At 54.0% G+C, this 15,884-nt stretch overlaps 1 protein-coding gene across 1 annotated transcript in view; it reads right to left on the minus strand.

Annotated features, from left to right (window-relative positions):
- Positions 1-6,990: 6,990 nt before the first annotated feature.
- RCOR1 (REST corepressor 1) overlaps positions 6,991-15,884 on the minus strand; it is a 96,652-nt gene continuing 87,758 nt past the window's right edge. Inside the window, exons 9-12 of the mRNA XM_054715722.1 lie at positions 12,560-12,637; positions 12,341-12,398; positions 11,552-11,781; positions 6,991-9,562 (exon numbers count right to left, since the gene is read on the minus strand). Coding sequence (XP_054571697.1) covers positions 9,521-9,562; positions 11,552-11,781; positions 12,341-12,398; positions 12,560-12,637 — 408 coding nt within the window. The 3' untranslated portion in view covers positions 6,991-9,520. The remainder of the gene's footprint in view (positions 9,563-11,551; positions 11,782-12,340; positions 12,399-12,559; positions 12,638-15,884) is intronic.

Here is a 15,884-nt window from a genome sequence, read left to right on the forward strand (position 1 = left end):
AACTAGAGGCCCGGTGCACGAAGTCGTGCACCAGTGGGGTCCCTCAGCCTGGCCTGCGGGATCAGGCCAGAACCGGCTCTCTGACATTCCCCGAGGGGTCCTAGATTGCGAGAGGGTGGTTCTCGGGTTTGCACCCTGGAATCGGGCTCCCTCCTCTCTGGTTTCGGGTGCATGACCCGAGAACAGCAGCTGCAAAGTCACCACAGCTTGGCAGCTCCTGTGTTGAGCATCTGCCCCCCGTTAAGTCATTATATGTCATAGCTACCGGTCAGATGGTTAAACGGTCAGATGGCCGCTTAGGCTTTTATAGAGGGAGATGGAATGTCAAAAAAAATAATTAAAAAGAAAAGAAAAAACCTTCTTCGTTGACATGAGTGGTTTCTGTCCTCTGACTAGATGTGGAGACACATCTAGTCTTTGACCCACACTCTTACCACTTGCATTGCCGTCCATCCAGCCGTACATCTTCGATGCCAGCTAGAGACACCCCTTCAACATCACCAACTCGCTTTCACGTTTCTCAGGATGAAGGTCTGCATAGGAAAAATTCTCTCGATTTTTGTTTATAGAAAATGTCTTTACTTGGCCTTCATTTTGAAGATTTTGCTGGATATAGAGTTCTTATGTGGCATTTTTAATTTCAGCATTTTGACGTTCCAAAGTTTTCTATCCTCTATTGTTTCTGCTGCGAAGTCAGTTAATCGTGTCATTGTCCCTCTGTGTAACCTGTTTTTCTCTCACTTCCAAGATTTTCTCATTCCCATTGGTGTTCAGGGGTCAGCTATGGTGATCCTAGGACTGGTTTCCATGTTTTCATTCTGTTTCAGGCTCACTGAGACTCTTGGATCTAGCATTAACATGGCTCACAAATTTGGGTGGTTTCTGCCATTATATCTTCAGATGTGTGTCCTGTCCCTTTCTCCATTTCCTCTCGTTCTGAGACAATTACATGTGTGTTGGCTGCTTCATATGGTCTCACATAGCTCTGAGACCCTGTTCATTCTTCCTCTTTGTTCTCTCCATTTTTTGGGTTAATTTCTATTGCTCTATCTTGAAGTTCACCAATTCATCTGCCACCTCTAATGTGCTATTCAAACCATCTAAAAACAGAGAGAGAGAGAAACCAAGATGGCGGCATAGGTAAATACCTGAACTTGCTGCCTCACACAACCACTTCAAAACTACAACTAAAAGACAAAACGGACATCATCCAGAACCACAGGAAGGCTGGCTGAGTGGAAACTCTACAACTAGAAGGGAAGAGAAAAGCACACTGAGACTCAGAGGAGGTGCGGAAGTGAAGTGCGGAGGTACGGAGGCGGGCGCACAGAAAGGGCTGGCTACTGAGGACGAGGTTGTCTTTTTCAATCAGGAGGGAGACACAAGCTCCTGACTGCTCTGAACTCCAATTCTGGGAGAGACTCTGGGGACCCAGACTCATACGGGGAGAAACTGGACTGTCTGGCATTGGGCAGGAACACGAGGGCGGCTTTTTCTCAGAGGTGCTTGCAGCGATTACTGCAGGACACTGAGACCCGGGGCCTCTTAGGGCAGGGCTAACAGTCAGCCATTGCTGTTTGCTCCACCCTGTTGATATCCTGAGGCCCCACCCCACCCGATTTACAACCCCACCCAAGCTGTGCGCAGAGGCTTTTGCATATGAATGGCCTGGCCCTTTGCAATCTAAAATTACCTAACAAACTGCAGCTGAGTCAGAGACACAGAACATCCAAAAGGAGGCCCAAGGCTCCACAGCAGCTTGCATTGCTTCACAGCTGGGCCTTATCTGGGCACCTCTAAACCCCAAACAAAGTAGAGGAATCTGCAGATCTCTCTGTAGCTCCTGCTGGGTGGCCTCAGGCAGAGCTAAATTTGCACCTCCTTGGAGTTCCAAGAGCCAGTGTACCCAGGGGTCAGAGTGGGACCATCCAGATTACAACTCCTCAGATCCATAAGGGACACACTCAGGGGGCAGACACAGTGAGCACCAAAGACCCACTGAAGCAAGTCCTGCCCCATAAGGTTGTCTCCAGCACAATTCCCCACCGTAGACACAACTGATCCTCACAGCCAATTGGCCTGGAGGTCAGTTCCTCCCAGTGATACCAACAACAATCAACGCTTAACTACAAGACTGTGCACACAGCCCACAAAGGGGTGCACCAAAAGTGTCCACCTCAGGTAACTGGGGAGGCTGAGCCACTGGGCCCTATAGGACACCTAGCACACAAAGCCACTCTATCAACACAGGGAAGCAGCCAAAATGCGGAGACAAAGAAACAGGTCACAAATGACAGAAATGGAGGAAAGCAAACTACTGGATATAGAGTTCAAAACCACGGTTATAAGTTTTTTCAAGAATTTTCTAGAAACTGTTGATAAATTTAGTGAGTCCCTCAAGGATATGAAAAAGGACCAACTAGAAATTAAGCATACAATGACTGAAATAAAGAATAATATACAAAGATCCAACAGCAGACTAGAAGATCCCAAGAATCAAGTCAAAGATTTGAAATACAAAGAAGCAAGAAACACCCAACCGGAAAAGCAAAAAGAATCCAAAAATATGAAGAAAGTGTAAGGAGCCTCTGGGACAACTTCAAGCGTACCAACATCCGAATTATGGGGGTGCCAGAAGAAGAGAGAGAGCAAGATATTGAAAACCTATTTGAAGAAATAATGACAGAAAACTTGCCCTACCTGGTGAAAGAAATAGACTTACAAATCCAAGAAGCGCAGAGAACCCCAAACAAAAGGAATCCAAAGAGGACCACACCAAGACACATCATAATTAAAATGCCAAGAGCAAAAGACAAAGAGAGAATCTTACAAGCAGCAAGAGAAAAACAGTTAGTTACCTACAAGGGAGCACCCATACGATTGTCAGCTGATTTCTCAACAGAAACTATGCAGGCCAGATGGGAGTGGCAAAAAATATTCCAAGTGATGAATAGCAAGAACCTACAACCAAGACTACTCTACCCAGCAAAGCTATCATTTAGAATTGAAGGTCAGATAAAGAGCTTCACAGATAAGAAAAAGCTAAAGGAGTTCATCACTGCCAAACCTGTATTATATAAAATGCTGAAGGGTATTCTTTAAGAAGAGGAAGAATAAAATGGTAAAGATAAAAATTATGAACAACAAATACCTATCTATCAACAAGTGAATCTAAAAATCAAGTGAATAAAAAATCTGATGAACAGAAAAAAAACCATCTAAAAACACACATTTTTCATTTTAGTTTTCATACTGTTCAGCTCTAAAAATTCCATTTAACTTTAAAAAAAAATCTCTTGAGCTTCCTTATCTGCTCACTCATTAAAATAATTATCCCTTGATTATTGATACATATTTATAAAATGATTTGAAGTGATTGCTAAGTTCAGCACCATGGTCCACTTGGCGACAATTTCTATGCTTTTCCTGATCCTACATTTTTCTGCTTCTTTGCATGGTTTGGTTGAAAATCAGACATTGTAGTGATTCTGGATTCTGCTGTGTTCTCGTGATGATTACTTTGTTGTTGTTTTGGAGCGCAGGGCCTGTATTCAAACTACAAATTCCGTCTTAGCCCACAGTTGCAGCAGCTGAATTTGCTCAGTCCCTTCAGCTTCCAGCAGCAGCTTTTGTTACCAGCTTCCCTGGGGCGGGGTGTACGCCCCTCTGCCTGTAGAGTTGGGCAGTCAGTCAAGGATTTCAGTCAAGTTTGTTTTAACATTTTTACAGATTTCAGAGAGGAAGGGAGAGAGAGATAGAAACATCAATGATGGCCCTAGCCAATTTGGCTCAGTGGATAGAGCATCGACCTGCAGACTGAAGGGTCCTGGGGTCGATTCCTCGTACCCAGGCAGGTACCTTGGTTGCAGGCTCCTCCTTGGCCCTGGCCCTGGTTGGGCGCATGCAGGAGGCAACCAATCAATGTGTTTCTCTCACATCGATATTTCTGTCTTTCCCTCTCTAAAAATCAATGGAAAGATATCCTCTGGTGAGGATTAAAAAAAAATATCAATGATGAGAGAGAATCATTGATGGGCTGCCTCCTGCATGCCCCACACTGGGGATGGAGCCTGCAACCCAGTCATGTGCCCTGACCAGGAATTGAACTGTGACCTCGTGGTTCATAGGTCAAAGCTCCACCACTGAGCCAGGCCGGCGGGGCGGGTTTCAGTCAGTTTGCAGTTAGGTTATTCCCTCTGTGGGCCCCTTGCTTCTCAGATTCCCTTTCAGTTCCCATCTCCTCTGCCAGCGCCAGGGAAGAGTGGACCCGTAAACACGGGAGTAAGGGGCACCCACCCCTCATGCAGTTGAAACTCCACATATAACTTTTTTGGGTCCTTTTTTCAAAAAAATGTGGGACGGAGGGTTTGGAGTAATTTGGTTCTGAAGTGACCCCAGGGCGCAGGAGCTGGGACCAGGACCCTGGGCTCAGTGGATAGACCCTGCATGTTTGAGGCGGCCTCGGCCGTGGCCAGGTGAGCCCTGCAGAGCTGCGAGCGAAGGGGCTGTCCAGCAGAGGACCGGCCCTGCCCTGGGGTCCCTTCGGCGCAGCCCTCAGTCCTCGCCAACTGTTGGGCTCGGCACCTCAGTGTGATCCCAGCCGTGAGGCCACCGTGCGGAAAGGAGGTGGTTCAGGGAGACAGAGGCCTCCCCAGCCCCACAGGGCTGTGTCCACACTCAGAACCTCAGGGCCCAGGCAAGGGGGTGGGGTACTGCTCTGATGGAGAGGGGGTGCAGAAAATTGTTGTTTCATATTTTATTACATCAATGGCTTGAAAATTTTTATTTAACTTCAGCAAATATTGGGAATAGAAAAATGAACTCTGCAGAATCTCACAAATAAATTTCTCCGATCTCCACTAACAAATGTTATCCTCCGATGGCTAAGCAATGGTCATGCTATGAACAGTCACATGATGAGTGCTGACATGGGAACCGGCAGAGACAGTGAAATATTACTCACACAGCATATTACAACTGTTCTTTGAAGTCCCCAGGTGGACTTCATCACTTGAAAAGATATACAGCATCTCCATTATCGTGTCAAACTTAACCTTACACATCTTTCAAAATCCCCAAGTTTTTAGCAACCACAAAGCACTCCGCCCCGGGAGGGCGCGCAGAGACGGGCCGCGCCGCGGGGTTGTGCTTTGTCTGGATGGGAAAGGGGGGGCCGGGCGCAGGGGTGCCCGCTCTGGGCGTCCAGGCCTGGCTCGAGGCAAAGCTGCACATGATTAAAAGCTGGAGTCTGGGCTTCAGGCGTGACTGGGGGTGGGGGTGGGGGTGGGGCAGCCGGGAAGCAGGCAGTGGGTGGGGAGGAGGGGACCACCTTCCCAACCTCCAGAACCCCCGGCCCCGCAGTCTGCCCAGGCCGGTGTGGGGGAGCCAGCGCGGATGGACTCAGCCTCCAGGCCCCAGGCCGGCTGCCACCACGGGCTTCCTCCAGGACTGAGCGCACCCCACCCCCCCACGAGTGACAGGAGACGCGGTCCTGATGGGGCCAGACCGCGCCCAGCCACATGCCTTCCAGTCCAGCGCGCCTGGAGCGTGCGCGGAGGGCGCAGAGGGCGGTGAACCGTGTCCTTGCGGGGAACGAGGGAACCGTGTCTGCGTGTGGACAGACATCCTCCGGGAAGACACAGGGAGGGAACGCCTCATGGTCCGGAGGCGTGGGAATTAGTCCAAGAATAGTGCAAGGCATCTGTCATTACATTTGTTCCAGGGATGACCAATTGGTATTCACATTAAGGTTTCATACTTTGAAATTTTTTGGGTAAGATAAGGGAATTATTCGGTGTTTCAAAGACCAACCTTTCGGCTCATGACGAGAAAACCCGAGTCAGCGAGTGAAGGGTGCACGGAGCGCCTGATGTGGTCCCAGGAGGCTCCTCCACCGCGGAGGGCGCCCCGCGGACACGCAGCTGGCGCCGGGATGCGGGAGCGCCCTTCGCATTCCGGGAAACGAGGCCGCGACGGAGCAAAGCCCGGCGGGACGGCCTGGCTGGCGCGGTGGGAAGGCTCGTGAAGCAGCGATGGGCTTTCCTCCGGGGGGTCGCTGTGCCGGGGCCGCGGGGTGCTGTGCTCCAAAGCGAGCCGGCAGAATGACAAGAAGCCTTCAAGACTCACGAGGCGGACGGTGGAGCCACTACTGTAACCCGCTGCTCTCCTCGGCAGACGTGAACCTGGAACAAAACCTACACGCCCTTTAGGCCCAAGGGCCCAAACCATTAAGAACACAGCAGAGCAGAGGAAAACGACCCCGGCACACGGTTCGGCGGCTCGGAAACGAACTCGTCGATGGTGTGATGGCAATAACGTAAGAATGTGTCATTTTTAGTTGTTGCATACAGGTTTAGAGCTGTTTTATAAATTTGGGACTCTGGTATGAATATAAATAAAATAATGCATTTAAAACAGAACAAAAGCTTGAATCCTGGGTCCTAGGGTTCAGCAAGGGGCTGGAGAGGAAGGCGGCTCGGCTCCCGCGCGCAGGCAGGTCTGGCCAGGGTTCGCACTGGTGGCTGATTTTTGGTGCCCGGTTATACCGACAGTACATGTGATATTCACAAAGACAAAAATGGGGGGGGGGGGGTTTAAAGTGACAACGAGCACACTTACAGGCGTGTGACATCTGAGGAAACTGCACACACAGGAAACTGCTTGCTTTGTCCCGCAGTCAGGTTGTAAACCAACTGTATCTTCATACGAATTTTCTGATTAGAGGTTTGTGAGCATCAAAGGGTCTTACAGGTTAAAAACGATCCAAGCACTTCCCGGGACTGGCGTCTGGGTGACACGCACAGCGAGCCCGCCCCGCGGTGCCGCCGACCTCGGCTCCTGGCCGCGCTCAGTCCGGGAGGCGGCGGCTCCCTGGGTAAGAGCTGCGTTACAGAACTGATCACCGTCTCACGCCAGCCAGCACGGCATTCAAGTAACAAGGTGTTTCCATGGAGAAGCGAGAAAAACTACCTAACACTTCACACAGCTACATAAAGTTAAATAAAACAAACTTTTAATGCATACGCAATACAATTTATATCTTTTAGGATTTCTAAACTAAAACTATCATTTGTTTCAATGGTACTATATTTTGCACAATAACTTATACTTAGGAGAGATCTTGCACAAAAATAGATATAATTATGACATTCACATTGATACTCTTTAAGAAGACGAAGCTGAGGGAACATGGTCCCTGACCTCCCGCCCCACGCACGCCTGTGATGCACCGAAGTCTTGATATGTTTAAAAGGGTCTTCACATCGGTGAGACCAGTCACTCGCTTTCAGCAAAGTGGTTTCTTGCATTTACATCATTGCAGAGACAGTGAGGACAGCTGAGGACACCGTGCTCTTAGGTGTGAAACCGGCGAAGCAGGAAGCAGCCAGCAGCCAGCAGCCAGCAGCCAGCAGCCAGGCCAAGACGCCGCCTCTTCCTTCTGGCGGACGGAAACCACAGGCCCCTTCCCCGGGAGACAGCCCACGTCAGCTGCTGTGCCGGCGGGAAGACCAGCGCGGTGGCGCCGAAGCAGGTGAAGACCGAAGAGCACGTGGTGCCAAGCAGGCCGACGCCTGGCCCTGCCTCGCCGCAGGACGGGCACCAAGCTCCCGCGGCCAGGGGCACCAGGTCCCAAGGAACACAGCCTGGGCCGAGGGGAGGACAACCTGCAGGCAGAGTGAGAGCCCCTGCAGGAGGCCCTGCTGACCGGGGAGGAGGGAGGCCGCGAGAAGAAGCAAGGAGCCTAAAGCCCCTGCCCAGGCCGTGTCCCTCACGGCGATGTGCAAACGTATGAGCGCTCCCGCGGTGCCCTGCACTTGCAATCACACAGCCGGCTTGCGATGCAGAGGCGGCCAAGCGTGGGTGGTTCCTAGTGTTATCTCGCTCCCTGCCCGGACTCCCAGTGCAGGGACAGAGGACGCGAGCTCAGGAAGTCCTACCTTACTGCCCCTTCTGAATGACCTTTGTCGATTCCTTTAAACCAAAGGTCCAATTCCAAACAAGCTATGATTCTAGCTGACCTCTTCCTAAAATCAGCTGACTTAAAAAAGGCAAGGTGCTTGAGAGTCAAAACACATCCCATTTTAATTGCATATTTTAAATTCTTAAGAACTGCTTATGCGCCTTAAAGCCTCGCACTTCTTTCTTTTTTGGTATTGAAAGCAGGAAAGTGTTTAAATGACGGGAAAACGACCACAGAAGCTCCTGCAGCGTGGCCAGTGCCGGCGGCGCTGGGGGAGGGGGCCAGGCTCACCACAGCCCGCAGCCGCTCCGGGTCGGCTGAGAGCAGAAGCGACTCTGGACGTCCCGGGACGTTTCTTAGAAAGTTTCACTTGCACCCAGTCCAACCAGGCAGTGCACACCCCTGCGGGCTGTTTGCTCTCATCGCGGGCTCACCAGCACCAGCCACCTGCTCACGCCTCGCTCTGTGCCACGCTGTGGGAGAGGGCGGGGCCGTGTGGCCTCATCGGGCCTGAGGACCAAGGGGTGTGGAGCGCCGGGCAGAAGCCAGGCTGCCCAGGAGGAGGGGAACAACGTGCACTTTGAGAAACCCTCCCGGCTACTCTGTTCCCGTGTGGACTGCCTGACACCTAAGTCTGCTCCGTCAGGCGCGGCGGCGGGCTCTCTTACGCTCGGGGATGTCATCTTTGGCAAGCAATGGACGCGAAGGAGCTACGACACTGAAGCAGAAACAGGACTGAGAACGCGGCTGCCCCAGGAGAAGGCACCAAGTCCAAGTGCACAGCACCAGCGCAGTGTACGGACCCAATCTCTTGGAGTTGGTTTTGGGGGGAGCGGAAGAAGAGGGCGGCACCCATCCTGGGGTCGCCATGCTGAGAGCTGAAGGCAGAGGGTGGAGTCCACGTTCCTTTTAAGTTACGTGTCCAACGAGAGCTGCTGCGAGCCAGCTGTGGGCCAGCCGGGCAGGCAGAGGGAGCGGGCCAGCGGACTGGCTTATCAGCCATCACTGCCCGCTCCCGGGAAGCAGGACCGAATCGGGACGTTTGGCACGATGAAGGTTACAATGCAGTCTGCACACACGGTGATGTCCAGAACATGATCTCTTAGGTGGGGCCTCCGAACCGGACCAGAGAACCCTCTAGAAGCCAGCAGGTCCAGTTGCTGAGAACGACATGATGCACAAAGGAGCGATCCGGGCCATGCAGGAAGAGGCGTGCCTGCCAGGCGGCCACCTGCTCTGAAGCGGCGGAAGGATGGGGAGAGCTGCCATGGGGCCCGGAGCTCCGCCTGGGGAGGCAGCCCCGGGCCAGGGCGCCGTGCAGCCGCGAGATCCCAGCGCGTAGACCGCGCGTGAGATGCACGAGCTCTCCAGCTAGTGGCGCCGACATGGAGGAACGAGCAAAGAATTAAGGCAGATGTAGCACGGGACCGGAAGTGTTGCCATTTTTGGTAATAGCTGCTTGTCCACAGATGTGAGCAGATGGCTAGGTGATGCCTTGTCATACCTGATATCTGGGTAACACAGGCGCCCATACCAAGCGCGGGAAGCTGCCTGAGTTTCTCAGGAGGCAGATGCATATCTGACGTCAAGAACAGAAGCAGCCTGAGGAAAAGAGAACAAAGAATCAGCCCGGCCGGCATGGCTCAGTGGCTGAGTGTTGACCTTTGAACCAGGAGGTCACGGTTCAATTCCTAGTCAGGGCACATGCCTGGGTTGCGGCTCCATCCCCAATGGAGGGCGTGCTGGAGGCAGCTAATCGATGATTCTCTCTCATCACTGATGTTTCTATCCCTCTCCCTCTCCCTTGCTCTGAAATAAAAATAATTTTTTTATAAAAGAAGGGCAGGAAACGATGCAAATGGCTTGTTCTGGCGTCCTGCAAGGCGAGAGGTGGGCCTGCTGCCTGCCCTGCACACGGCGGGCGCAGCAGAGCTCCTGAGGCGGCCCAGGAGGCGGCTGCACAGCGTGGCCCTGCAGCCAGATGCCCGGCTCAGAGCCTGGCTCTGCCCTTTCCAGCCGTCTCCTTGCAGAATCCACAGTCACGGCGCCCAGCACCCAGGACAAACAGAACCCGGCCAGGGCAGTGAGCGCGTGCTCGGCGAGGGCAGCGCGGCTGGAGGCCGCCGGGCTCCTGTGGGGACCCAGGACACCTAAGACCCCGAAGATGGCAGGACCCTCTGTCACAGCTGCCACGGCATTCCTCCACTCTCCGCCCCCGTCTTCAAGCCGGACTCCCACCCCCAACCTCCAGCATAAAGGTCCCTTGTAGGCCCTGCTCCCCTCATGGCGTCTTGTTGCCAGGAAACAACGGCCCCGCATCCAGAAGCTGCACACGCACCCTGCAGGGCGCTCAGGTTCCGGGAGGGCTGGGCGTCCATCGCAAGCCGCCTCCGAGCGACACAGAGCCGTCCACTCACTTCAGGGAGCTCCTCCGTCCCCACCTCCGTCCCAGCGCTCCCTCTGCCCTGTCTGACACTCCCAGCCCCGGGCCCACCGCTGGCTCCTCAGCGAACCCTGGATCTCAGCAGCCCAGACCCGGGGCGCCCTGACCTTCTCAGTCTGAAGGGCACGCGCACGGAGGAGAGCCTTCTCTCTGCAATCTCCAATGTCCTGCCCCCGGGAGGCCTCAACCCTCAACGCCTCCTGAGTGGAGGCCAGGACTTCAGGACCTCGCTGTGTTGCTAAGGGGCAGTTGGCACGGGACGAAGTCACGGCCAAAGACGAAGATGCCTCCGTGCCGCTCAGATGCTGCTGCGAGCCAGGGCTGCAGGCAGGCCCCGCGCCACTGGCCGGGACCCTCGCATCGGCCACACTTCCTACAGGGCTTCTCAGCAGGGGCTGGTCTCACTCTGACCAGCGGTCCGGGTCAGCACGCGCTGCCCACAGGCCCGCACCCTCCCCCACTCAGGGCGGGAGGACAGCACAGCGGCAGGAAACGGGTGCCCGGCATCCCCAGGCTGCGGGAGGCTTGAGGAGAGGGACTTCCCTTGTAAAGCCACGCTAACCGGGAAGCGACCAGCTCTGAACAACGCCAATGAGGAGTGATGGCGATGACCGGGCCCTGTGCCGCCGGGCAGGCCAGGCCAGGCCAGGCCACGGTGGGAAACAGAACAGCCTGTCCACCTGCCGGACCACCACCCTGACCGTCCCGCCAACCGCTCCCGAACTGCCCCCGGGGAAGCAGTGAGCCCGCTGCGCGGCCGGGGCAGAACGCACAGCAGTCCGCCAGCCGCGCAGTGAGGCGGCAGCCCCGCGTGTGGGCTGCGCTCCGCGGGCACGTGGACACGCGGGCACTGGCAGCTCTCCGCTCCCTGGCAGAGCGCTTTCCGTGCTTCCGAGATGGTGGGAGTGTGCGCCAGCCGGTGGCTGGGGGAACCAGGGTGACATGAGGGATGTGTCCAGGAAGTCAAATGTAAGGAACACCCAGGGACAAACACCTGAATGAACTCCGCACACAGATCATGGCCTTTACAGGCTAAAGCCGTTACTGACCGCTGAGACCGGGAACCTGCCCGCGGGCGTGCGGGCGTCAGCAGCGGGACGGGCGGGAAGGGGCAGGGCCCGGCGGAGAAGAGCGTGCTGCGGGCTTACCTCCTCCTCCTCCTCGGGGACCTTGATAGCGCCATCCGGGGACCTGACGGGCTTCTGGCCGCTGGGCCCGTTGGTCTCTTCTTTCCCGTGCTCCGCCTCCCATTCTTGTAAAACTTCGTCTATGTTGAAGCGGCGTCGATAATTTACAAAAAAGTTTTTCACTTGTACCACTGATTTGTTCCCAATCACATCCGAGATGGCCTGGAAGTCCCGGCCATATTTCCTGATGGCTGAAGAGAACGTTGGTTGCAGCACAGAGAAACGGATGAACACACACACACACACACACACACACACACACACACACACACACGCACACCCGCTGAGGCCTTCCTGTATGAGGTAAGGAGACCTACAGGCTTCGCCCGCGGGCCTCCCCAGTCCCAGGCCGAGGGGCGGTCTAGCCGCACCCACAGACGGCTCACCAGAGGTCAGGCGGCCCTGCCAGCAGACGGCCCGTGAACACGCCACCCAGCAATGACTATGGGCGTGGGCACTCTGCACCCATCCTCTCAGGTCCCAGGACCACAACACCCCGACCTCAAACCCTGACACCCAGTCTGCTAAAGGGAACTACTCACCCCTGTAAAACTGACACCTCCACACCAGCTTTAATCTGTGCGACCAGCGCGAGGGTGCTGTGGCTAACAATGACTTCCACGGCAAGACCTGACCCCCCGGAGTCTGCTGCCACGTGAGCAGTGCACTGGGCACCGGGGCACGGGGGTGTGGGGGCGGGGGGATCTCACCAGTCTCCCCCGAAAGCTCTCCACGACAAGGACGCCATACCTTGCACGGCGAGCAGCTGCTCCTCTGTGGTCCAGCGCGCGTTGAACTTCTGAGTGACCTGGACACCCAAACGAGTCCTGTTAGCAGCCACCCCTCCTTAGGAGCAGCCACCCTCTCAGGCCAGGGCCGCACCTTCCCCAAGAGGGCGAGAGGTGCGACTGGGGACCCTCCAACGGGAAACCCCGGGCAGGGCCTCTGTGATGACGCTGACAGGCCTACCTCGGGGAGTCGGTACGGCTCGATTCCCCCGTCGAGTTTTTCCTTGAGAGCACTGTTGGTCTGTTTAATGTTCTGAATCTAAGAGAGAAAAGACTGCTTTTTTAAAATAAAACAGCTCTGAGGTAGGGCGCGCGGGCTGGTCCGCGGGCAGCGGGCTCTGCGCCGCAGGAGGAAGTGGCAGGAAAGTGATTGACAGCAGGTGGGGATCCGAGGCGGGGCCAGCGACACTGAAGAGCCTGGACGGTGCGGTGGCTGCAGGGCTTGTGGCCCTCGGCACCCTGGAGGGCGGGCGGCGAGGACTGACCTCCTCTTTGAAAAGAGGCCGGAAGCTGAGTGGTTGCCCCGCGATTAGAGTGCAGCTGTGCCGGCCGCCACGCCAGGAGCCCGGCCTCGGCCCGGGCCTGCGTCCTGGGCTCCGCTCCCTCCTGCACCACAAGGCCCGGCCTCGGACCCACGCTTCTCATCCCCAAAGTGAGCGCTGGCCTCCTATTGGACCTTCAAGCAAGTCACAGCAGCAAAAACTCCAGTAAACCCTCAGGACAGAGGGAGAGGAGGGGGGCGGGCAGAGAGGGGAAGCACGGAAAAGGGCGACAGGAGGCTGCGCAGGTGCATTTCAGGCAAAATCAGGCTCAAACCACACGCTGTTTCTCACGCTGGCATAAATACACAGAAAAGGGTACTTTTTTTCTCTTCCTATTGATTTGAGAGAGGAAGAAAGAGTGAGGGGGCAGGGCAGAAAAGGGTTAATTTAAGAAACAATGTCCTTTACAAGAACATCAAGAAAGTACCAAACACCTCGGAACAACTAGCAAGGCTAGGTAAGACCTATGCACTGAAAACAACAGAACGCAGAGAAGCTGAAGGCCGCTGTAAGTGTGGGTGCTTCATGGGTCAGAGGGTGTTAATTCTCTACTTTGACCTCTAGATTCAGTACAATCGCAATCAAGGTTCTAGTAGAATTATTTTTCTGGAAGTTGAGAAGATGATTCTAAATTTAAATGGAAATACAAAGGGCCATGAATGGCCAAGACAAGCCTGGAGGACTTGAACCACCAGACCCCTGACTTCCACTCTCCCTGCAGGCAGCACATGCTGTGAAGAAGGACAGACAGACCACGAGCAGACAGGAAACCCGCACTGACGGCGGGAGCTGCACGGAAAACCAAGGCCCTGCCCTGCAGCGGGGAAGGGCAAGCTTCTCCGCACACAGCACGGGTTTCACCAGAAGCCGCGCGGCACACGGACCCGCAGAGCACACACAGGACCCCCCGGGCAGACTGAGGGCCACGCGGTGAGAGGCGTGGACAGATACACGCAGACAAATGCCACCAGACCACCTTCCACCGCAGGCGTGAACTCAGCCTGGGTCACAGACTTAAAGGTAGACATGAAACCATAAACATTCTAGAAGAAAACAGAGGCAGTAAAATCTCGGGCATTTCTCGTAGCAATATTTTTCTGATATATCTCCTTGGGCAAGGGCAACAAAAGAAAAAATAAACAAATGGGACCACATCAAACTAAGAGTTTTTGCATAGCAAAGGAAACCATCAACAAAATAAAAAGACAGCCTGCTCAATGGGAGAGCGTATCAGCCAATGATGTATCTGATGAGTTAATACCCAAACTTTATAAAGAACTTTGAAAAATGCAACTGCCTTATGACCCAGTGATTCCTCTTCTGGGAATTTATCCAAAGAAACCCAAAACACTAATTCAAAAGAATATGTGTATCTCTATGTTCACCGCAGCGTCATTTACAACAGCCAAGATCTGGAAGCAACGCAAGTGTCCATCAGTAGACCAGTGGCTAAAAAAGCTGTGGTACCAAAAAAATAAAATGAAATAAAAAATTCCGTAAGACTTAAAACAGAAAAAAAAAGAAAGAAAAAGAGCTGTGGTACATTTACACAATGGAATACTACTCTGCTGTAAAAAGAATTTTTTTTTTTTTTTAAAGAAAATTTTTTACCCTTTGTGACAGCATGGATGGCCCTGGAGAACATTATGCTAAGCGAAATAAGCCAATCAGAGAAAGACAAGGACCATATGATTTCACTCATATGTGGAATTTAATGCGCAAACTGAACTAACAAGTAAAACAGACAGATTCAGAGAGAGAGCAGGCTGACAGCTGGGGGGGCGGTGTATGGTTGGGGAGGGAGACGGGGCAAAAAAGGAGAGAGCGAGAACTCATGGACACGGACAGCAGTGATGATGGGGGGGGGGGTGGAAGGGATGAGTGGAGGGGGATGAGGCATAGAGGGAATAAATGGTGATGTTTTGAAAAAAATAACATAAAATGAACACTTTTTCAATGTAAAAGGCAAAACAACACTAGGACCACATGCCGGAACATCCTCCTTACCTAGGGAAGGTTGGCAACAGCACTCAGAGAGCACTAACCAGAGAGGACAAGAATGGGAAACTGGGCGACGTGAAATTAAGAACTTCTGTGACTCAAAAGATACCATGAGGAGAGGGAAAGCCAAGCCTTAAACAGAAACGGGCAATCTGCGCCCCTCTTCCCGGGCCAGTTGGCAACGCCTTGGGACAGTTCTGTGGTCACGTGGGCGGGGGCACTGCCAGCATGGGGGGGGGGGTGTGTGAAGGCCAGGGATGCTGCCGGCACTCTCTCAGGCACAAGACAGCGCCCCACAGAGGAGAACTGCCCAGCACGCCTCAGCAGTGGTGGTTCGGGAACCTGCGCACGGCCCCCACACTCACCGCTCTGAGGCTGGACACATGCACGCTCCCCACAGGACACACGGCGCCAGGGCCACATAAAAGAATGTTCACCTGTGTCACCTGCAATGCCCAGATGTCTACCCGTACACAGTTCCCAGCAGTGAGGAAGAACGAGAACCACCGCTCTACACACACGGATGCTCTCACGCGTTACATGAAAACCAGACATGCAAAAAACCACATCATGTCATCTATATAGCTATGTATATAAAAGCCTAATATGCAAATGGTCCCCTTGGGAGTGCGATGGCTCGCTATGACGTGCGCTGCCCACCAGAGGTGGTGCGGAAAGAAGGAAGGCCCCGATCGGCCCTGATAGCCAGGCAGGCCCAGGGACCCTACCTGTGCACGACTTTCGTGCACTGGGCCTCTCGTTTTTCTATAAAATCCAAAAATGCATCGCAATCATTGGTGGTTTTAAAGTCAGAATAGTAGCCACGCCCTGGAGAAGGCGGGGTGAGCAAGAGGCACGAGTGGAGCGGGGCGACGCTGTGCTTGGGGTGACAGTGACCGGAAGGGACGCGAGTGGGGCTTCGGAGCCAACGGCCATTTCTTGGCTCAGAGAGAGGTTAGTTGG

This window comes from Eptesicus fuscus, chromosome 5 (genome assembly GCF_027574615.1).
Source record: "Eptesicus fuscus isolate TK198812 chromosome 5, DD_ASM_mEF_20220401, whole genome shotgun sequence".
Lineage (NCBI taxonomy): Eukaryota > Metazoa > Chordata > Mammalia > Chiroptera > Vespertilionidae > Eptesicus > Eptesicus fuscus.